General features: G+C 31.0%; 4 protein-coding genes across 4 annotated transcripts in view; 3 read left to right on the forward strand and 1 right to left on the reverse strand.

Moving 5' to 3' along the window:
• The first annotated feature begins 1,845 nt into the window (after positions 1–1,845).
• On the forward strand, positions 1,846–3,917 carry LOC123661997 (beta-1,3-galactosyltransferase 5-like). The gene is made up of 3 exons (XM_045596895.1): positions 1,846–2,393; positions 2,499–2,646; positions 2,770–3,917. The coding sequence occupies exons 1-3, from the start codon at positions 2,225–2,227 to the stop codon at positions 3,518–3,520; spliced, it is 1,068 nt and encodes a 355-aa protein (XP_045452851.1). The 5' UTR covers positions 1,846–2,224; the 3' UTR covers positions 3,521–3,917.
• A 351-nt stretch (positions 3,918–4,268) lies between these two features.
• Positions 4,269–6,189, reverse strand: LOC123661998. The gene is made up of 3 exons (XM_045596896.1): positions 5,869–6,189; positions 5,460–5,638; positions 4,269–4,990 (listed from the first exon to the last, which is right to left on the reverse strand). Exons 1-3 carry the CDS (start codon positions 6,115–6,117, stop codon positions 4,576–4,578), a joined length of 843 nt encoding a protein of 280 aa, XP_045452852.1. The 5' UTR covers positions 6,118–6,189; the 3' UTR covers positions 4,269–4,575.
• A 1,068-nt stretch (positions 6,190–7,257) lies between these two features.
• Positions 7,258–8,964, forward strand: LOC123662510 (63 kDa chaperonin, mitochondrial-like). Its single transcript, XM_045597353.1, has one exon. It carries the CDS (start codon positions 7,258–7,260, stop codon positions 8,962–8,964), a length of 1,707 nt encoding a protein of 568 aa, XP_045453309.1.
• A 2,546-nt stretch (positions 8,965–11,510) lies between these two features.
• LOC123661999 (claspin-like) overlaps positions 11,511–24,951 on the forward strand; it is a 35,065-nt gene continuing 21,624 nt past the window's right edge. The window contains exons 1-13 of the mRNA XM_045596897.1: positions 11,511–12,168; positions 15,731–15,871; positions 16,231–16,436; positions 16,988–17,667; positions 17,748–17,964; positions 18,319–18,944; positions 19,061–19,296; positions 20,376–20,976; positions 22,174–22,271; positions 22,521–22,717; positions 23,338–23,453; positions 23,997–24,118; positions 24,611–24,817. Coding sequence (XP_045452853.1) covers positions 11,662–12,168; positions 15,731–15,871; positions 16,231–16,436; positions 16,988–17,667; positions 17,748–17,964; positions 18,319–18,944; positions 19,061–19,296; positions 20,376–20,976; positions 22,174–22,271; positions 22,521–22,717; positions 23,338–23,453; positions 23,997–24,118; positions 24,611–24,817 — 3,954 coding nt within the window. The 5' untranslated portion in view covers positions 11,511–11,661. The remainder of the gene's footprint in view (positions 12,169–15,730; positions 15,872–16,230; positions 16,437–16,987; positions 17,668–17,747; positions 17,965–18,318; positions 18,945–19,060; positions 19,297–20,375; positions 20,977–22,173; positions 22,272–22,520; positions 22,718–23,337; positions 23,454–23,996; positions 24,119–24,610; positions 24,818–24,951) is intronic.

Genomic DNA, 24,951 nt, shown 5'->3' on the forward strand with positions numbered 1-24,951 from the left:
GTGCGAACTCATGTGTGATGCCCATAGTCACCAGGGCTGGCTTTGTCGCACCGAAGACGCTGCCGTCCATCTTCGGCCTGTGTATTTCAAAGCCAGCTGTTGAATAGTTACCCTGCCATCGGTCGGCTTTTTAAGTTCCAAGGTGGTAGTGGAACTGTGTTCTCCCTTAGTCGCTTCTTTCGACACCTACGGGAAGAAAGGGGTTGGCTTTATTTTTACTGCCGTAACCACCAAAGGTAACCACGAATAGATAAAGACGGTACTCCTTTTGTCTACACTCCTTAAAAAGGGAGCTTTTCACCTAAGGCCAACAACGTCATCGATCAGTCGCTGAAATTGACGTTCCACTAACGTAAAAAACGCCGCGGGCGTTGTGGGCGATTTTTTGTTTGTTTTTTTTTCACATATAAATATATAAATACAAATACTAGACCCAGAAATAAGCGGGGATCGAACCCGCAACCCGCGGCACAGAAAGCAGGGCCACTACAAACTGCGCCAACGGGCTAGTCAATTTTATAAGTGGATCGCACATTTGGACGCTGTCAAGTATCGGGTGTCAGCTATAAAACTTAATTTAACATGGATTGCTGGGAATTTGTCGTTGTGTTTTTGCAGAATCAAATGAGAGATAACATTCATAATTTGACTGTTTGATTGTTTTGATGAAAGCCAACTTTGACCCGTCTATATTTTGTGGACGATGTGATCGCGTGTGACGTCTCTCTTCTATATCCATGACGTCGAGTAGCGGTGGGCGTTATTTAACGTAATCGGTTTCAGTAACTAGTTACGAAGCTAATAACCATATACGTAGTTTCGCCGATACGAATGTAACGATTATTTTACGTACGCAGTTTTTTTGCGTACGCAGTTTTATCAAAAACTTGACACAACGACCGGCGCATAAGCGTTTTGCCTAATAACGTAACAGGTTACTATTATAATATTAATCATTACAATACGCAGATACGCTTACGCGTAGGATAAAAAGAGATGGCTATAAGTACTATAGATGCATCTTTGTTTTCGAATATGCTCATGGGATTTTGTACGCAATTGACTATGAGCTTAAGTTTATTTTAATACGCACAGTTTTTTTAAAGAAATTTTAATTTCGGTCGTGTTTCTTTTTAAATATTTTCGAATTTACTATTTAGCATTAAGTTATGACAGTTGACGAGTGATTAATTATTAACGATTAATGTTATTGTCTCGTGTTGAAGTATATACTAAAATAGTATGGGTTTTTTGTTGTATTTTTAATTAGGTATAGGTATGTATGTATGTATTTCGAAAAATAATTAAAAACTGTACATAAAATCAAATGAACTTCTAAATACGCCTGCATCGATTATTATGACTATACAAAAATCAAAAAGTAATTTAAATAACATGTTTTGCAGCCAGTCGTAAGCGTGGATAAAATATGAAGGGAAGTTAATTTAATTATACTATCCATCAATATTAACGTACGTAACGGCATTCGTATATGTTACAAGTTATAACATATAACTACTTCATAACCATAATACAAACAAAAGTAATATGACGTCGCCGTCCCGTACTGATACTGTATACAAAAATAACTAGTTTCGAAAAATAAGCAGTTTCGAAACTAGTTACGCGTATCCACGAAACTACGTATAACCGATTACACATAAAAGACGTTACGACCCACGACTAACGTCGAGTGATCGCTCGCGACAACCACGGGCCTTAAGTGTAAGCTGTGTAATGTAAGTGTAACGATAGAATGGGCGCCGCAGTCGTTGCGGACGCTAAGTGGAATGCGACCAATATACTTCATGCCATGGAGCATACAAATAGATGCTCCATGCTTCATGCCAAAATATCAATATCTAATTGTCAGTGTCAAATCTTTTCAAACAAAAATTATAAATACCTACGAGTTCCGGAATCTACAAAATAAAAACAAATGTACTTTATAAGCATAACTAGTTGTATGAGAAAAAATATAAATAGTTTCGGCAGTCTACACTAAAGTAGCGTAGCGAATAAAACCTAAATTCATTTTCATGGGAGGGGAAGTCTGTCCAGCTGTTTTGAAAGCTGCGTAAATATAATAATAAAAGAATAAAATGTGCAAAAGTTATAATTATAAACTATAGGAAATTAACATATAATAAAAAAAATGCATAAGCAATAAATAATTATTGTCGAAAAATGTGAAACTAAATCATTGATAATATTATTTATTACTATGAAAATGCCAAAAAAATTAGTCTTTTTGATTATTATCGCCTTATTATCACTGTTAATATGGATTTACCACACTTCAAATTTCAAATACAACAATACTATCCTCGTTTTAAAACAAAACAACTATTTCCGAAGTACTCTCTCACAACCTTCCAATACATCTTGTAATCGTAAGTTAATTATTAAATTAAGTAGAAGTATTTCAATAATGTTAGTCATTGTAAGCTATAATTTTCCTCAAATAAATGAATAACTTAATTTCGTATGTACTTTAGGAAATCCATTTCTTGTGATAATCGTCACCTCATATGTGGGACATGTTGAACTCAGAAGTGCTCACAGAAGGGCAATGCCTCCAGAATACTTATCATCTCTAAGAGTGACAAGAGTATTTTTGTTAGCGAAAATTCCACCAAATGAAAGGTATTGATTTAGTATAATCATTGAAATCTATTATTAAACCACTGAAATATGTTTTACAGTCTTTATTATTAAGTATTCTTTATGTTTAATAACTCCATTATAAAGGTATTTAAATTTTTATAGGTATATAACGCAAGAAGCTATCATTGATGAAAGTAATACATTTGGAGATATACTCCAAGGCTCTTTCTATGAAAACTACAGAAATCTCACATACAAACACCTCATGGGATTAGAGTGGGCATCATCTACTTGCAGAAATGCAACCTACATACTAAAAGTTGATGATGATATTGTTTTCAACTTTAATCGTACCTATCATTTTCTTAAAAAACTACCAAAAGGAGACAGAAATCTCTTAATGGGTTATATTTTAAATAGTACTGTTCCGAAAAGGAATAAAGAAAACAAATGGTTTGTTACATTTGAAGAATATAACAGAAATATATACCCACCATATTTATCTGGCTGGTACTACATCGTCAGTCCAAAAATTGCATCTATGATATGTGATGAAGCAATGTACAACACATTTTTCTGGATAGATGATATTTTTGTTACTGGCCTCCTGACTGAGTCTCTTGGCTTAAAATTGAAAGAACTCCCTAAAAACTATTGGTTGGAGTATTATGAACTTCTTGAATGTTGCCTTCGAGATATGATTAAAAAATCTATAAGATGTGACTATGTTGTTGGCCCTAATGGAGGTAGGAACAATTTAATAGTTGAATTTAATGAAGCTTATAGTAATTGCCAAAAAAAAAATTGTACATTGAGGCCAAAAGACCATGAATTAAAGACAGAGTGTGTTGTGTATAAAGATAGAGATATATTTAGTGATGGAGAAGCTGAAGTGTACAGTATTAACTTGTAAATAGAAAAGTTTATCAAGAAATTTAAACAATATACAAGGCATTACACTATCAGTATCAAATGCCCATCAAAGCTAACAAAGAATACAAAAAATGATAAACAAAATTTACCAATCTACAATGGAGAAGCATGAGGTAATAAGCATAAAGCAGCATTTACAGCAGAAAACGGCCTATACTAATCAGTTTGACATTAACTGGTTCAGTTTGTATAAGAAACAATTTCTTTATATATCTAGTGATAGATGGCTTTGTAGTCACAAATATTTCACCAGCTACCTGCTTTTACAGTTTTTAAATATTTATTACTATTTAATTATTCTTGAATTTTATATTCTTTAGAATACTGTGATCACTTTTGTCTGTTTTAACTATAAATATACTTGATATAGATGTAAATTTTATCAATTTAAATTCTATTTTACTGTTTAGAAATGAATACTCCAATTTTATGCCTATAGTATATCTAGTATTCATTAAGTATGTACCTGTTATAAAATAATTGATGTTTAGTTTCAATCTTTATAATAAGATAGCTATGATATTTTAAACTAGGTAGAACTACGATGCCATAAGTTTTAATTATCTAAAAGAAACTTGAATGAACTTATGACATAAATTTTCCTTACTAATGACAACTTCCTGCTTACTGTGATTTTATACTCTTATTCATTCAATTGGCATTTAAACAATTGTTATATTAAAAGATTGTATTAGATGTAGATGATTTGGATTACAAAAAAAAGGTTATTTGTAGAAAAATAATGTATTTATCATTAAATTTTACTAATACGCTTCAGATTATCAACTAGACAAATTATATATGGCACTATGTCAATATCAGAACATAACAACTCGAATAGATTTATTATATGAATGATAATAATAAATTCACTAACAGTATTTGTTATCAACAAAGTATTACATGACAACAAATTACAAAAAAAAATGTAACAATCAGTCAGTCAATAAACAATTGAGAATTAAACAAGTCAAAACACAAAAGTGCTTTTAATTTGATTGAAAATAATTGTCCTATTAAAAAATTGATTCGCCATCAAGATTCGACCCATGTGTTGGTTACAGAGTTTCCATTGACAATACAATCTTTAAAGCCTTTCATCACATAAGTAGATTGGAACCATTTAGTAGATTCTGTTGACTCAATTTCATTAAAATCTTGCTCAGTATCATCACTATTTATATTTAGATTATCTAAATTTTTACTTATAACGTCGCCAAATACTTGAAACTTATTACAGCAGGCTACATTTTCAGGAGTTTCAGCCTTAAAGTCTAAAACAACAATTTTGCAACTTCTAGGTATTTTGTATCCATTAACCAATACAAAACTGTCATGACAAACAATATCTGTGTTGCATACTGGGTTTTTCTTTAGGAACACATACATGTTAGTTGGAGGTAGTGAATTGAAGAAGACTTTACTTAACTCCTCAGATGTCACTAAATTTCTGAAACAAAGAAAAACAATACATTATATATTTCATATGTAAGTTAATATGTTTTTATATTTTTTGGGTAAACACACAGTTCACTCCATTTGTAAGAAAAGCAAATAAATATAAAAAATGTTTTTTAGGTAATTTATAAACATACTAACTAATAAATGTATTTTAAATAAATGTATATATATATATGTATATATATATATATATATATATATATATATATATATATATATATATACACATAACAAATAATACAATACCAAACTCAGCATGAATCAACTCTAAAATTGCATAGCAGAAAGCTCACTGCGGATTGTATCAATAGACCAGTCTAACTATTACCTATCAACATGTAATTGATTAAACATTTAACTCACTTAAAAATTCTTTATTTTCAGGTATTTTTATACTCAATGACATGTAAATGAAAAAGAAACATATAAAATTATTAAAAATTATATAGATCACTTACTTAAAGACGTTCCTTTGAATTTTCTGGTCATTTGCAATGTGAATTGAATGGCACTGTGGCTTATGACACACAGTAGGCAAAAGTAGGCGATATATTTCTTTGCAGGTAATAGGTGTTGCACCGAGTGCTATGCAGATCTCTTCAGGTAAGGTTGCACAGTCAATTTCTTTCAGGAGACTCTAAAATATACAAAATAAACAAACATTATTATATATTAGAAAAAAAAGTATTTAACTACAATGAAATAACATGAAGTAATGATAAAATAAACAGTAAAGAAATAGAACTTAATATTTCAAGACCCAAGAAAATAAGTGTCCAGTTCCAGTTCAAAGAACTCATGCTAGTTATAAGATAGAAATAACCCGTGTTCAAACAACATTTGAACATCGTGATATTCTTTACATACCTTAATAATAAAATCCAGATTATCCAGTGCTGTAGATGCAACACGAAAGTGTCTTTCAGATTGATAACTTTCCTTCACATTTTCACACGCTTTTCTCTTAGTAACAATTTGTTTTAACCATTGATATGTGTAGGGAATTTGAAGTCTTTGATAAGCTAAAAATTTAATAATTTCTACAACGATATGTCCGCAAGATATCGATGTTAATTGATCTCCAATGTTCAAATCAATTTTAATAAAATCTTTCATTGTGTTAATATTAATAATATCTTGTTTATATTAGGTATTACGTATTTTCTTCACTCCAAATTACGTGACACCGTCAAATTAGTACCTACCAAGTATAAGATACCTAGTATATACTGCTACTCAAAATTTGAGTCAAAGAGTATATCACGAAGTACTTTGTATGGAATATATAAATTATAAAGGTGCTCAAACTGCTCAGACTGATTCTTCGTGTACCTAGTTAGTTAGGTATTCAGAAAGTTTTTCTAATTTTGAATAGTAACCGTAGTTTTTGTCAATTTCTAACCACAGATAACCAAAGAGTATATAAAGTACAGATAACCTACTAAATAAATATTAGTTATAACGTATAACCAGTCAACCAAATAGAACTATATTATACTATACCACTATATTATACTTGCAGATAATTTATATTGACATGTAGCACAACTTTATACGGTAGGTACACTTACAAATTAAAAAATACTATAACAAGTAATGTAAAATAATTATATAAGCGTAGACAATATTGTCGTAAAATTAACAAAGGAAAAAAAATCACGACTCTCCAAACTTGGTCTAAGTATAAACTTTAAAACTAATAAATTTTTTATAAAGTTCGCTAAAATATTAATGTCCGTTTTAAATATGTGTTACTACACATATATGGTCGTCTGTTTCTGAGGCAGTAACTTAATGAATTGTATTTTAGATAACAGCCGAATGAAATAGACATTTTTTTGTTACTACATATCGATACTAATAGATTTATCTACGATAGATCGATCTACTTACGTATATCAAAACTCGGGGCGGAAATCAGACCCATAAACACCGAAGCAGAAAGCAGAATACTGTGCACTGTACACTGCGCCGACGTGCTGATCCGTGTTTTATTTATTTAAACAATGGTTGGTAACAGAGCATACAATAAAAAATATCTATCATTATACATAACGTTTGTTTCTAAATTTAGATTTTTTTACGTATGATAACAGATTATATAGCACCAGTAAATGATTCTGGCTTAATGTAGCATTCGAAGTAAGTTTTACATTCCATATTAGAATGGTTTGTCACCATAACTTTCAGAAGATTTCTTGATGTACTACAAGATACTAAAAGTTTTGCTCATATTGTTTTATAAATCGATCAAAAATGTATAAAATCAGAAGTTTATTGAAAATTTTGAATAAAAAATACACTCTCTTTCACCACCCGACACAACGTTTCTTTGCAAAGGAAGTGCGTTTTGGTCCTGATGTAAGGTCACTCATGTTACAAGGAGTAGATATACTAGCAGATGCGGTTGCAGTGACGATGGGTCCAAAAGGTCGAAATGTAATTTTAGAGCAAGTCTTTGGACCACCAAAAATTACGAAAGATGGAGTAACAGTAGCAAAAGGAATAGAATTGAAAGATAGATTTCAAAATATCGGTGCGAAGCTTGTTCAAAATGTTGCAAACAAAACTAACGAAGAAGCTGGAGATGGAACGACAACAGCTACAATATTAGCTCGAGCTATAGCAAGAGAAGGTTTTGAAAGTATTTCGAAAGGTGCCAATCCAATTGAAATTAGAAAAGGTGTCATGCTTGCTGTTGATACTGTAACAGCTCACTTAAAAAAAATTTCTAAACCTGTTAAAACTTCGGAAGAAATCGAACAAGTAGCTACAATTTCAGCCAATGGTGATAAGAGCGTTGGGAAGCTTATAGCTTGTGCTATGAACAGAGTTGGAAAAGATGGAGTTATAACAGTCAAAGATGGAAAAACGTTAGATGACGAATTAGAAGTAGTAGATGGTATTCAAATCGAGAAAGGGTACGTGTCACCTTATTTTGTAAATTCGAAAAAGGGGCCTAAAGTAGAATATAATGACGCTTTAATCCTTTACTCTGACAAAAAGATTTTTACAGCAAATCAAATTATTCCTGCTTTGGAAATAGCTAATAACCAGAAAAAGCCATTGATTATTATTGCAGAAGATTACGAAGGTGAACCTTTATCGGTATTAGTTGTAAATAAATTAAAAATTGGTTTACGTGTTGCTGCTATTAAAGCACCTGGCTTCGGTGAATATCGAAAAAATACGTTGATTGATCTCGCAATCGCAACTGGAGGTGTGATTTTTGAAGATAATGAAAATTTATTACGTTTAGAAGATTGTCAACCTGAAAGCCTTGGAAAAGTAGGTGAAGTGATAATTACTAAAGATTCGACTATTCTTTTGGGTGGACAAGGTGATAAAAACGAGATTGAGCAACGAATTGAACAATTACGTTCCGAATATGATGAAACAACTAAAGAATCTGAAAAACAAAGGCTACTGGATCGAATTTCTAGGCTTAAAAGTAGAGTTGCCATTTTGCGAATTGGAGGCTGTAGTGAGGTAGAAGTAAACGAAAAGAAAGATCGAATAAATGATGCACTTAATGCCACTCGGGCGGCAGTTGCTGAAGGTATAGTTCCAGGAGGTGGCGCAGCGCTTTTACGATGTATACCAGAACTAGAAAAACTAAAGGCAGCGAATTCTGATCAAGCAAAAGGAATAAACATAGTTAAAAAAGCTTTACGTACTCCCTGTTTAACAATAGCAAGTAATGCTGGCTATGATGGTTCTCTTGTTGTATCAAAAGTTGAAAGCTTGCGTACCAATTACGGCTATGACGCACTTAATAATGAATACGTTGACATGATTGAAAGAGGTATTATAGATCCCACAAAAGTAGTTAGAAGTGCAATAATTGATGCCAGTGGCGTTGCATCTCTATTGACAACTGCTGAAGCAGCGATATGTGAAATGCCATCAGAAAAAGAGAGTGCAAGCTTCGGACGTGAAAGTGCAGGGGTTACAATTTATTAATATATTTGTATAGCTCTTAAACATAATTATGATTACCAAAATATTAAATAATTTTTAATCGGTATGAATAAAAAGTATATTATTTTATTTAAAAAACGAAATAAACAAAAAAAAAAAGAACTAGTAGGTATACTTTTTATCTATTGTTTAATTATTACTGATAGGTACGTACATAAAGAAATTAAATATTACAAACAATCGGTGTTAAATTAAGTTCAGATCTTACTATCTAAGAAACTAAATTGTTTGTATCCGTAACAAAGATATATCAAAATAAATGTGTTTTTGTTACCTCTCTATTTCTTTTTGTGGGAAGCTCAAAAGATGTTATGAAAAGAAAAAAAGATTACATAATGTTTACCCAATTAAGAAGACAAATATATATACATATATATACGTATGTATGTTCGGGGATAACTTCGTCGTTTAAGAACCGATTTTGATAATTCTTTTTTTGTTGGAAAGGATATATCCTAAGTGTGGTACCATGAAAAAGAAACTAGGGTCTGATGATGGGATCCTAGAGAAATCGAGGGAAACCCTCGAAAATCTGTATAACTTTTTACTGGGTGAACCGATTTTGATAATTTTTAATTTAATCAAATGCCAGCAAACAAAATTATTATGTTTTAAAAATTTAATTAAAATCACTTAAATATATATATATATATATATATATATATAGCTCTGGTTACAGTAGGGTAGTGGTTGCTAAGAATCCCCAGGATACGGAGCCATGACGTGGAACTTGATGGTGAAGTTTGGTCGCCGACTGCATGTCACTGAGAGAGCTATGGAGCTCTAAGGAGATTCTAAGCTCGGTAACTACTAAGAAACAAGATATGAAAAACTTATCCGACAAAAGACAAAAGCGACTGTTGTCGTTCAAAAGTGTAGCAAACTGAAGTGGTAGTGGACTGATCACATCTGTCGTAGAACCGATGGTTGGTGGACCAAAAAGGTTCTAGAATGGAGGTCATGGCATGGCAAACGTAGTGTTAGACACCCTCCGGCCACATGGATCGAAGTCTTGAGCAGGACAGCTGGTAGTGACTGAATGACTAAAGTGGGTAATCGGGTCTTATAACGTACACTAGGGGAGGCTTGCATCCAGCGGTGGACTGTAAAAGGATGACGATGATGATGATGATGATGAAATATTTGCCATTTTCATATTTTAATATACTTACTTTATTATTAAATCTTGTTACAAAAGTCCAAGCACCATAACGATAGTTTAATGTTTATAAAATTATTTCATTTATCGTAGCTTCATTAAAAATATTTTCATTTTCATTGCGGTTGATATTTTATGTTAATGTATATTTTTTATTTTAATATGACTTTTTTTTCTTATGATAATATCAAATTTTGTTTCTGTATTCGATATATTTTTCTTTTTGTTTTTGGGAATCAGCTAAATCCAAAAAAATATTAAAAGTGGTCAGCCCTGGTTGGTCCTGGTCAGCCCTGGTAATCAGTGACTTTGACATTGTCAATATTGAGTTTTGACATAAATAAGGCGCGAAATGTGCGTTAAAATATTTGTTAGTGGACAAGTGAACTAATGAAATAGTCGTGGGTCGTAACGTCTTTTATGTGTAATCGGTTATACGTAGTTTCGTGGATACGCGTAACTAGTTTCGAAACTGCTTATTTTTCGAAACTAGTTATTTTTGTATACAGTATCAGTACGGGACGGCGACGTCATATTACTTTTGTTTGTATTATGGTTATGAAGTAGTTATATGTTATAACTTGTAACATATACGAATGCCGTTACGTACGTTAATATTGATGGATAGTATAATTAAATTAACTTCCCTTCATATTTTATCCACGCTTACGACTGGCTGCAAAACATGTTATTTAAATTACTTTTTGATTTTTGTATAGTCATAATAATCGATGCAGGCGTATTTAGAAGTTCATTTGATTTTATGTACAGTTTTTAATTATTTTTCGAAATACATACATACATACCTATACCTAATTAAAAATACAACAAAAAACCCATACTATTTTAGTATATACTTCAACACGAGACAATAACATTAATCGTTAATAATTAATCACTCGTCAACTGTCATAACTTAATGCTAAATAGTAAATTCGAAAATATTTAAAAAGAAACACGACCGAAATTAAAATTTCTTTAAAAAAACTGTGCGTATTAAAATAAACTTAAGCTCATAGTCAATTGCGTACAAAATCCCATGAGCATATTCGAAAACAAAGATGCATCTATAGTACTTATAGCCATCTCTTTTTATCCTACGCGTAAGCGTATCTGCGTATTGTAATGATTAATATTATAATAGTAACCTGTTACGTTATTAGGCAAAACGCTTATGCGCCGGTCGTTGTGTCAAGTTTTTGATAAAACTGCGTACGCAAAAAAACTGCGTACGTAAAATAATCGTTACATTCGTATCGGCGAAACTACGTATATGGTTATTAGCTTCGTAACTAGTTACTGAAACCGATTACGTTAAATAACGCCCACCGCTATAATGAAATAATTAATGAAAGACATAAATTGCAACAAAAAGATTATGCAAATATTGTGATTCTCCCTTCAGTCTCTAAAATTATACGTAAAATGAAGTAAAATCGTCACATTTTTGGGTGCGACCGTATCATATTAGCCTCGCAAAAGTAGTTTATAACGTAACAGTTTTATTTTTTTTAAATACGATGACTGAAGATCCTTCTTTAGATGCAAATCCTCCAAATGAGCGACATTCAGAACCTGATATGGACATCGATATGCAAGAAATAAGGAAATGTCCAAGTTCAGATGAAGACGACGAAGAAATCTTTACTGTTTCTAAAAAACGAATCCAAGCATTTTCTGATAGTGAGAGTGACATAGATAAGGATAACGAAGTTGCTGAAAGACTAAGTATTTCAAATTTATCAGACGAAGAAAAATCACTAAGCCTGCCTAGGTCTGAAAATAAAAGATCTAGAATTAAAAATATACAAAATTCAGATAGTGACAATGAAGATTCTTCTGAAGAGTTTGATCAAAAGAAAATACAGTATGAATTAGTGAGGAATGAAAATAAAAGAAAAAAACTTAAAGAAAAATTTAAAAATTTGATTACTTCTAAATCTAAAGTTTCAGAAGAGATGTCACAGATAAATTCTGGTAGTACTAACAATTTGGAAGAAGACACATATTGTGATGAGATTAAACAAGTAAGTATTTAAAATAAATTTACTGTCCTGTTTGTATATATTGTTTTTTATATGATTGAGGTGGCAAATAGTATGTGTAAGGTTCTCTTGATAGCAAGCAGTTACCAAAGCCTATAGGCTCTTGCAAAACTAGAAGCATCGCAAGCACATTGCTGACTCAACCCTGCTGTCAACACAGTGCATTCCCAAGAACCCTGGCTATTTTGCATACCACAGTAATATGACACTTGAGAATAGTATTATAATATGGCTGTCATCTTATTTAAGATTGAAATATTTTTCAGTCAGTTTGCTGTAGATTTTGCTTTACTCATAAGATTAATTTCTTTTCATCACCATAGCAAATTTTGACACAAGATTGACTTACACATAAAACAACCTTTAATTTAATCATAGTTAGACAAAAATGAAATAAAACTTAATATTTAATATAGACAACTTCTACTTCTATATCCTTTTGTTTTGATTTATTATTAAAAACCACAATTTTTTTATTATTGAATTCTCTTATTAATCTTAATGTACAGAAAAGTACACATAAAGTTGATGGCAAAGGTGGACTTATCTCAAGAAGAGATCTCTCACAGTCAACCAATGGTCATGAGAGAGATTGTCATATAGCGGGGAACACAGTGCAAGAAATAACAACGTAAAGGAAATAGCTAAATAACTGTAATATATTACATACTTATAAGTATAAATACATACATTTACATAGACTCATATACTGCCGTCTTAATTAAGAAGGGCACAACTAACATTTTTTGCGAAATTAAGTTATATATATATTCGAAATCAGAAAAAAGAGGCCTATCTGCCTAATTTTTTGTGTATTTTTAGTAGCAAAATTAACAGAGATAGTATAAGCTTAAAGGACACAACTACACTATTATTTAAGTTTTAGTACAGGAAAAGGGCGCATTGAGAGATATGACGTATAAGCCACCTTTAAATTTTAGTATATTTAATTGAAAAGGCGTAACTGGCGTACGTCAAATATAAAAAAGGCTTATGTGGCACTTGTGCTCATCTTTTATACCAACACATTAACAATTAATGTAAAAGAAAGGTCACAACTGGCAGTTATGGTAAGGTTATTTTTATTACTTGTTTCTATACTTATTAATACTTTTTATTTATTTTTATCTAAACATTTTTAACAACAAATAACCCTTCTAGACTACAACTAATGTTGTTAAAAAACCGTAGAAGGGTTAGTTGCTGGTAAAAATATTTTCGTATAGTGAAAATCAAAATCAAAATGTTTAACAGAATAAATGTTAAAATCGCTATAGCCGTGTTTTTAAGCTTTTGCTATTTATACTATTTATAATGCATAATTATAAATAGTGATGCATTTTCATGCATTGTCTATAGGTACTTTATTAGCTAATTATGTTATAAATGTTAAAATGTATTTATTTTGTTGGTTTGTCTTTCTTTTTCATCGCTATATAGGTATAACGTCGCAGTTGTAAGTGTGAAGTTGAAAAGCTAGAGAACAGAGGCCTTTTTTATACAGATACCGTTGCTTTGACTTTGATGACTAGCTCGTTGGCGCAATTTGTAGTGGCCCTACTTTCAGTGCCGTGGGTTGTGGGTTCGATTCCCGCCTGAGTCTAGGTGTAATATTTGTATTTATATATGTATTATTTCTATGTATATTTATAAAAAAAAAATATATAGTTATAACAGTCGGCTGTTACCTGTAACACAAGCATTAAGTTTTTTACCATAGGAACAGACGACCGTGTGTATATGTTATAAGATATTTATTTTATTTATTTATTTAGCGAGTGTAATTGCTCAGCAATAATAATTATACTATTTTTTTTCAGCAATATGTCATCGAGAAGCGCAAAATTAGTAAATGCTGCTTTACGCAACGAAAACTTTGTAAAGGAACAGATATCTGTCCCATCAACAAGTGCCATTAAAAATTCCGTACAGGCATCAAGTGAGGAAATTTGGTCAGTTTTTGATTCTGATGATTCATTATTAGACAAAGATTACGAATTACCTTTAACATACCAACAAAACATCAGTACCAATAACAGTGACTCGGAATCTGACTTTATAGCGTGTTCACAGAAAATTAAACACAGAACAATTTTGGAATCACCTGAACAATCGGGCGGAGAAACAGTTCAACTGACTAAGAAAGGAAGTATAAGGAAGCGGAAAACATACAACGTTAGCTTAAGAGATCGAAAGAGACTAAAGAATGAAGAAAAAATATTAACTAAATATTTTGTAAAGGCAGGTTGCCAGGAAAACATCTGCAAAAAAAGTGCTCAATTTTGATGAATATTGTTTACGTTTGTTACTGGTTGTGTTAATTTTTTTCATTTCAGACAAATTATGTGCTGCAAGCCATTTTAAATTATACGAATTTAATTATAATTTGTGATTTTGACTAAATTCCTTAATCGATACAATTAATTTAAAATAAAAGTTTGATTTTCTAGTAACTGCCTTGAATCTGCTTGCCATCTTTAGAAAAGTAATAAAGTTTTAATATTTTACTTTATATTTTATGTATCTAATTTTACACTAAAAGAGCACAATTGAATAAAAGTGCCTTTTCATGGTAACATTTCAATATTTTACTTAATATTTTACATTAAAAAGGCGCATTTTGTTGTATGTGCCTTTTTAACGTAATATTTTTGTTTTTACCTTATTTTTTATGTTAAGTTGAAAGAAAAAAAGAAAATTATTTATTATATGCATTAAAAATAAAAGAAATATATTGCTATAGTCTAATATGTACTATATAAATGCAAGTATTTACATTCGCACAATTTCGGAAAACATAGCTTTGTGATGATTTTTTTCAACAAAAAGAAAAAATATTTTAAAGTCCTTTTTCTCATTATTTACAAAATGTTAGTTGTGCCCTTTTTAATAAAGACGGCAGTATACATATCATACATATACATATATATACATATACACTACATACATAAATATATTCATACACACAAATACAAATACATGATATAATATTATAGGTAATTATATACTTACATATTCACTAAGGAGATGATTGTAAATTGACTTGAGAAATAAAGTGCTCCTTTAATTTACGTTTGAAGGAAACAAGGGAAGGACTTTTTTAACACTTGCTGGGAGTTTGTTCCACAGTAAAGAGACACGTACCGCAAATGAAATCTCTTAGTAGTTTGTTAGTTTTTGTTCCTTCAAAAATTTTGTTTTCCCACTGTTATTTTATATTAGTTGGTATTAGATATAACCACTGCACTGACCCGGCATTAATCTCTATTTATTTTGTGTTGTATGTATGTAATTTTATTATTTTTTTTTATACTAATTCATTTTACTTTAAAAGAAAGGCATATGATATATAGAAAGTGAAGCATTATTTTTCAAAACCAATCTTCCCTTTTGCTCTATATCTTAAAATATAATGAATGAATATTTTGATTTTGTTAGTTTACAAACGACTACTTACTTTTAACCTGGTGACTTTTAGTACAGGTAGTACATTTTTAAACACCAGTCCTTCAATTATGAATGCCTTTTATTGTTATATTTTTAGATACTAAGAACATCTGCAAATACAATTAACTCGATCTGTGATCCCGATACTTCAGATGAAGAAAGTGCTAAAGAAGAAAATGAACAAAAGGAGAAGTACAAAACCAAAACAATGAAATCCACATCACCAAAGCCATTAAGAGTAAGATATACACATATTATACATTTTTTGAAGTAATACTGTTTGTTCTAGTAGATTTTTATACCTACAGTAAGCATAATTACATTAATATTATAAAATTGTAAATTGACACAAAATAATTTAGTCTGATTCATCTGATTTATCTGTGTCATAACTTTTTATTTGAAATAAAGTAAAACTAAGCATTTCTTGTATAATATTATTGATTGTATTAATTTCATTTATCTTCTATTTATAGTTTTTATCATTAAAATCTTAAATTGATGTATAAAAATTATATACATATATGTGGTTTGTGTTTGCTTAAAAATCCTAAAATCAAAAATTCAATTGCCATTAATTTAAATTACTATTTCTAGATGTCTGCAAAACAAGCTATGGAAAACATGCAGAAAATAAAGAGTGAATCAAATCGAATGTTAAGAGAAATGGAAGTGTCTTTGCCCTATCACAGACCAAAAGCTTTATCTCTTAAAGATATCATGAGTAGAACAAAACCTGCAGTAACCTCTGACGGAAAGATTTTACCTATTAAAATGAATCAGGAACAATTAAAACAATATGCGTAAGTATAGAGTTTATATGTTTATTTGAATGTGCTAATTTCAGAACTTCCCAGTCCTACTTAGAAATCCTTAACATGTTAGCTAGGCTCATATTGATATGGTGTTAAACATTAAATCGGCAAATGGTTCTCTTTTTTATTTGGCCTATATGTTTGGCCTTTGAATGTTGTTTAGATTCTCATTTGATCCTGACATGATTACATAATATGAAATACATATATTAGTAGTGTATATTTGGTTTTAATGTTAAAGTCTGAGCTGTGAATGTAGTAAATAAATGCCTCAAACAAAACGGCCCACACTCCTATGTCAGATGTCCAGAAATACACACAATACACAAGCAAAAATGTCCAGACCAAGGCAAACATGTATGACTTATACATGTTTGCCTTGGTCATATCATTTTATCATATGCCATGTGTGGAGATCGAACCCGCGATGGCCAGCGCAGTTGTCATAAGTCAGTGCTATGACTGTTGCGCTTACGTATTGTCAAGTAAATAATAGTAAATATTTTATTCTGGTACTTATTATATTTATAAAATTTCAGTATGATGTTAGAACAAAGGCAAAAAGAAGTTATAGAACTGTGTAAAAGTGACACAGATGATGAAGGAAATGAACAAGAGAACGAGGAAAAAGTTGAAAATAATAGTACGAATTCAATAAATGACACTGAATCTTCAAGTAATCCTCAAAGTACTCTTAATGTAAATGACATAAATTGCTTAAATATAGACAAAGAAAATCAAGATGATAATAAAACAGAACAAGAAACAGACAAAGAAAATAGTAAAAACGATATCAAAGAAACAGAATTATTAGATAATGAAACAGTTAAAGAACGAGTCAATACTAATGAAAATAATGAAAAAACTCCTATATTACTAGATATTGAAAATTGTATAGATAAGGAACTAAGCAAACAAAATAGTGAATCTATGAATATTACAATTGAAGAAATTGAAATTCAAAGTGAAGTTAATTTGCCATCAGTTCCAAATTCGAATATAGATGACGAAAGTCAAGTTCTGACTCTACATTATGATTCAGAAAAACCAGATAATTTAAATAAAAAAGTAATTCTAAATGATACAAATGTAGATCAACCAGACAACAATGAAATTAGGGAAAATGGTAATGACAATAGTACTAATGAAGATTCGCTTGAAGATGAACTGAATTATGATGAAATAGAAGAGTTTATTGCAAAAGCTGAATCTTTACCCAGTTAGTATTTATTAAAATAAAGAATTTTAAAACTCTGTGTTAAATAGTATACAATTTTTACAAAATTCATTTCATTACAGATGTAATTAAAAAAGCTGGTGATACTTCTGTTAATAGTATGTGTCATGTAAATGCTTCTCCTAAAATAACTGGATGTCCTGGTTCATTTATAAATTTAGATGACAGTGAACCTTCTGATCCTCGTAAAGTGAGCGGAGTGGAAATGTTGAAAGAAAGGTTTACATATTTTGCTAAACTTAATTCACGGGAAGAAAAAGAACAAGATAAGGACAAAAAGTAAGTAAAGAAATATACTTTTAATCATTATAACCTTATATATATCATTTAATGTATAAAATTCTCGTGTCATGGTGTTAAACATTGAACTCCTCCGAAACGGCTCGACCGATTTTAATAAATCGGCCAACATCTATTTTTCATACCCCTAAGGTATAAGGGGGGGGGGGGGATTAAGCAGGTTAATAACATATATGGCAAAGAAACGTTTGCGGGGTCAGCTAGTATTATATATATATATATATATATATATATATATCTTATGTCTCATTAATAAGCTCAATGATTAATGAATGAAGATAACTTGCATTGTCATATTTAGATACAAACTATATATAATATTATAATATTTAGATACAAACCAGGCACACAACATCTGAAATTAAAACAAGAATTAGAAGAACAGATAGCTGAGCAAAGATCTATGGAATGGGAGAAGCGTCTTGAAACAGAGATAAAAATGAAATCTGAAATGAATGGTGAATTATCTGATGATGATATTGAAAAAATTGAAGCTAAATTAGAAGACATGGAAGCGGGTGATAAACCTGGTGAAGAAACTGGTGATGAAATTTCTGAAGGTGAAGAGGAACCTATTGAGAATGACATGATCTTAGAAGATAAGCCAAAGAAACGTAATCCGATGGTTGATGATGAAGCTGAGGAATCCGAAGTTGATGAAATCGATGAAAAAGAAGAAAACGATCTCGATGAAGCAGATTTAAAAGATGGTGATGCAGATGTAGAAGATGGAGGCGAAGATTTAGAGGATGAAGATGAATCTAGTGATAGTTCATCATCAGAGTCGGAAGAAGAAGTTGAACCTAAACCTAAAAAAGGACGAATTTTGAAGGCATTTGAAGATTCAGATGACGAATCTACTGTAAACAATCAGGATAACATAATTAATAAAGAAACCGGTTTGTCATCTAAAGACGTACCTGTAGCTATAGATGAAAATGAAATTAAAGAAACACAAGGTAAAAGGATTCACATTTAAGTTTATACTTAAAGGTTTCTCATTTAATAATATTTACCTCTATAATTGTTTGTTTTTGAATATTCTAAGTGTAACGCAATAAAATTTTTCTACCAGATGATGATTTACAACTGGCTCAAGCAAATCAATCTTCAGAAGACTTGTTTTCAACTCAAGAGTCTAATTATAGACAGGGGACTGAAAATAAAATCATTGATGATATCAGATTTGAGATTGATTTTGGCACTAAATCATTCTCAATTATGGATTCTGTGGGACCAAATCTTAAAAAGTTCGATTTTGATTCTCCAGATAAATTTTCTGTTGATTTTGGAACACCATCACAAGAAAGTGTAAGTATGAAATACTATTTAAAATTTTTACATTAAAAACATAATTCTTATTTGTACCTACTATTGTCATTTAGATTAATTTGTTTTTGTCATTTCCATATTTATGCTAGCTTTAATTAAGTAACATTGTTCTATATATAATTTCAATATGTATCTAGATCAGTGGTAAATTGCTCACAAGTAATGCTGTGTTTCTGTATTGAGTAAGGTAGCCAGAGCTTATGAAGGGTCCGGGATAGGGTCGCCAATGCGTTTGCAATGCTGGCGTCTATAGTCTTTGGTATCTGCTAACCTTAACACAGACAATAGGGTTTGTAATTACATAATGATAGTTCAAAAATTCTTTTTTGTACTGTGTTATTACTCAGAGGATTTTTTTCATGATATCTGATTGCGTCTTATGATGAAGTACAGTTTCGATCACCTCTTGATTGCCGGCATAATTAATTTCTCACCGATTTTGTGTGGTTTTCCTGCTTTTCGATTAAGAACGAAATATTATATGAGGTTCGTAGTCCATCATTTTCTTGTTTAGAACACGATGCAAAAAGGTTTGATTTAGTTGGTTGTTTTAAATATTTCTTCTGAAGTCCTTGAAAATAAATCTAATAAATCTTTATCTTTTTTATCAGTATGTGCTTATTTTATTCATCTGCTTTTGGAGCCTAGAAGGCTTCGTGACTTCATTTGAAAATACTTTTTGGCAAATTAAATAGACAGAGGTAATAAATTCGTTTAAATTTAATGTTGCACTGTTGATAAACCTATTGGTTGGGAACCTCTAGTGATATAAAAAGAAATATATTATTTAAAAAATAGGATCAAATTAGGTAAATTGTAGGTCGCATTAATTTTGAAATAAATTAATAAAAAAATATATTTAAGTGGACTTTGTTCTATGAATATAATATTTATTGTTCTTAATGTTTACACAAATTTTACTCATTATAATGAAACAACTTTTTCGGATTTTATCGCGGTTTAGTAAGTTTTTGAAATGCCCGACGTTTCGAATACTTTACAGCAACTGCGATAAATTCTGAAAAGTTGTTTCATTATAATATTTGTTTTCATTTCAGTCAAATATGAATCACATTGTCGGGTGTTCTGGAAGTTTACCGGAACCCATATCACAATCTCAAGAAATCGGCGATGATGTCCTAGCATTGTGTACCGGAAGATTTTATGATAACCCTATTGCAACACAAGATGATAAAAATAACGATTTACCAGAGTCTATTTCCTATGAAAACAGTCAGTCGCAAGAAATAGGCGATAATATAGTAGCCCTATGTACAGGAAGATTTTATGATAATCCAATTGTATCACAAAATTCCGATGACAAGATCCTTGATACTGAAGTAGATCAAAATACAAAAATACCAGAACAAAATACCGAAATACTAGAACAAAACACCCAAATACCTGAACAAAATAGCGAGAAAGAGAAAACTATTTTAAATTCAATACTGGATGAATTAGACAAACCAGAGTTAGATGTTCCTAAACAGAATAAGTACTTCTTTAATATACAACCCAAGGATAATTTAAATGAAGGTAGCCAGTTGAAAAAGAAATTCGTTATTGATTCAGATGATGAAAACGAGAATAGTGCACCAATAAAAAAATCTAAGAAATTGAAGAAAAGAAAAGCTGAAAAAAGAGCACTTCAGATTTCAGGTAAAATATGTTTTTATTTGTACTTAAAAATTAAAAATGCAATATTTTTATTTTCAAAACTGGTAATTGATGTTTATCTTATGTGAAGTTATGAACATGATAAATATGTTAGATAAGATTTGGAATATTTTTTTAGTATTTAAACTAAAGTATATACGGTGTTCGATTCCTAACTGCGTTCCTTTAAATGGGGGTTTCTGTATAAGTTGTAAATATCATGTTCCGTGTGGAAAAAAAATCTTAGCCTATTTTTAAATTTGACTTTTAATAAGGGGCCACCATAAATTTCGTCACATGTTAGGAAGTCGACGAAGTGAGACATTTTGTGAAAAGGGGCAGCGAGGGGTTCAAAATTTTGAGACATCACACTTCAATATATAATATATCTATTGTAAGTATTAAAACATGATTTTTACATACCTATTAACTTAAAAAATAAAAATTGAAATAGTTTTGTTGGCAAATTCACACTTTGCTGGAATAGTATCCGGAGCCGACGATTTTTTTTTTGATAATTTTTATAAAGTTTTATACCTATGTTGACTATGTTTGACTAATGTTGATTGTATTGAATAATAATTTGATTTGAAATAAAAATAACGTCGAATTTGATCTGCAAATTGCAAAATATTCGACGGCACACTTTGTAGGGATGGTCACAAAAATGTGACCATAAGGACGGGGAGGGGTAAAATATCGTGCAAATATTGTGACGTAATTTATAAATGGTCCTTAAAGTATGATATGTTATTGATATATATATACACCTTTAAAATAACTTATGTTAAAAAAGTGTGTGTACTTATGTACGCACGTAAGAAGTACTTTATTTGCTAGCTAACTTTACGTTGCTAACTTTTTCTTCGTTGACTAGCTAACTTCAGGGTGTCGGTTTTGTGACGGTATGCGCGCGCATCGTAAAAATTTATTCTTATCATTTTTCGCTAACGCGCCAATAGAAGTAACTTATAACTTCAAAAAATATGTGGAAACTTTACAGTTTAATTATGTAATATTTTATTGTTATCACGCATAAGTTTTTAATATTATTGTGTGCATTTATTTAATAGAAATAAAATGACAAATCTTTTTTTGCCATATTTAATTATCATTAAGTAAAAAACATCAATTTGAAAATTTTCCCACATAGTTATAAATATGTTTGAGCTTATCTATATGTTTCAAAAAATATTGTAGATGATGAAGAAGAAGAATTTGAAAAGGAATATGATTCTGAATCAGAAAAAGAAGAGGAAGAAGAGAGAATTGTTGAATATGATTCGGAAGAGAATGAGGTTTGTTGATAATCTTATGTTTTGTAGTACTATTTAGCTAATTTTTATTGTAAATAAAACTTATTTCAGACCTATATGTACTACTATAGCATTATTTATTTAACTGTGGTGACTTCAATTAAATTTAACAACAAAACTTCACTGACAATATTTTAGTTATTTGAAATTAATATTTTTGTTAGTACTTATAAGACGATGATTTTTATATAATATGATCGAATTTACCTAAATATCATCACACAATTACAGGTAGAAGTCCAAGCTAAACCGAAAAAGAAAAAAATCGGCGAGTTCTTTGAAAATGAAGCCGAGTTGACTTCGGAAGATGAATGGGTCGGTTCCGGTGATGAAGACGAGAAGGGCTTGGATCGTATGGAGCGTGAAGAAGGGGATGATGATATTTTTCATCAGGGGCAGTTGCAGAGCGAGCTTGGGCAGATACATATGTAAGACAGTAGTATTATCCGTGGAGTATGAAATTTCGAACACTTATAGTTTTTATAAAGAAGGAGAAATACATTAAATCAATTTAAAAAAACATTACACACACAACCTTTGGCACACATATGCATATATACTCTTTTGTTTATTATTATAGAAGTATAGTCTTTGACAACAGAACCTTAATAATGATCAAACTTTAAAATTTAAATTACTTATGGTCGATTTTCGACCACTGGACAATCTAATCTATAATAATTACAATAAGACATGATTTCATTTAAACTAATTTTATTGTGGGTCCCCATCCTCATCGTCTTTCTGGTGCAGTAGTAGAGTCGCCTTGATGTTGGTGTTTGCTGGCTCAGCTATCGACCTTGAAGAATAAGTAATAGATAGTAGACGACTATGATATCACAATATTGGATATCTCAAAATAATTAATAGTGTGTGTGTTGTGGTGAAAGCTTGAAAACTTATAATATTAAGTCTACGAAAATTCTCATTCAAACTGAGTACTGATGTCATATTTTTCTTTTAACTTAAGGTTCACCAAGTAAAAACATTATTAAATAGTAGTTGAACTTTAATGTAACTTAACTAATAAATACATATTTTTTAACAGGCGTGAAGTCCTCGATCAAGATAAACGTGAAGTGAGATTGTTGCAAGAATTACTTTTTGAAGATGGCGATTTAGGCGATGGGCACCGGCAGCGCAAGTTTCGTTGGAAGAATGCAGGTAAATTAAATGCGACTGTATTGTATACGACTACTGTACGACTGTATGTTAAGTCTAAAACATACTCATGTGGACGCAAATTTATAAATTACTGGATCAGTCCTTGTATTATTGATTTACATTTTTGTTATTCGCGAAAATTTTGATGATTGACAAATTAATAATTCACAATGGATAGTACTACATTAACACAATAAAGGAAGTCGCCGGCTTAATTTCCTCGCGGAACAGGTATTTGTATTTGAGCAAACATTGGTTTCCGATATGGCTGTCTGTCCCAGTAGGTCTCCCCACCGTGCCTCGGAGAGCACGTTAAGCTGTCGGTTCTGGTTCACTCATAGTTTGGAGTCACTCATAGTAGGGGATTAGGAAATGTATCCACCGACACGCAGTGGAGCAATTTGGTGGATTAAGCTCCGATCCCTTCCTACACGGAGGAAGAGGCCTATGCTCGGCAGTAGGATGGTACAGGCTGAATAATCGAATCAATATATTTTTTCTTAAACAATGTATCTCTTCCATTATATATTTCTCCTATTACAGATGGTGAAATAGAGACTGGAACAAATCCCGATTATCTTCTTGATACTCAGGAAGACGAATTCGAGTCTGAAGAGCAGTGGAGGAAGCAGAGGCATGAGAGGGAAATGTTTTTAAGAAAAATGGTTAGTAATAATTGTTAATTAGCATATTATTTTTTTTGTTTTTTTATACAACTAGGTTGGCAAACAAGCGTACGGTTTACCTGATGGTAAGCGATTACCGTAGCGTATCTGCAACATCAGAAGCATCGCAAATGCGTTGCCGATCCTACCCCTGATGACCGGACCCCAGGAGTTCTGGTCACCTTACTCACCATAGCAGCACAACACTGCTTGAAAGCATTATTTAGCTGTGATCTTCTGTGAGGTTGTGGTACTTCCTCAGTCGGGCTGATCTAGATTAAATATTTAATTCTTTTTACACCTTATTCTTCCGATTTTCTAGGTTGTTTACTGTATCTCTGTTTGTATATTTATTGTTTTTATTAAACATACTTTTATTCTTATAATAATAGTGTTTATAAGATTTTGCGTATACTCTAAATATTAATAAAATGAAAGTAACCTTTAATTTATTTTATGTGATTATTCTTTTTTTTTATTTATTCTTTTCAGCAAGAAAAAGACCAGGAAAATCTCGACACAACTATAAATAGGACTGCTATTATCAAAGCTAATCTGAACTCTCGTAGCATGTCGACCGTGATCGCTGAAATTACTGAAAAAAAATCTACAGTCTCTAACAATAAAGAAGTCTTAGCACCGGAGAAAAAAATAACAAAAGATATACCTAGTCCGAAAAAGCCATTTAGTATATTTCAGGTAATGAATAATGATATGGTTTTTTAATACTATTTTTCTACAACCATAAAGAAATTCTCTATTGACTTGACTCACTTGTTCAAATTACAGAAATTGGAAACGATTTGACCGATTTCATTCGCCTTCTTTTTTTT

The sequence above is a fragment of the Melitaea cinxia genome, chromosome 18 (assembly GCF_905220565.1).
Source record: "Melitaea cinxia chromosome 18, ilMelCinx1.1, whole genome shotgun sequence".
Lineage (NCBI taxonomy): Eukaryota > Metazoa > Arthropoda > Insecta > Lepidoptera > Nymphalidae > Melitaea > Melitaea cinxia.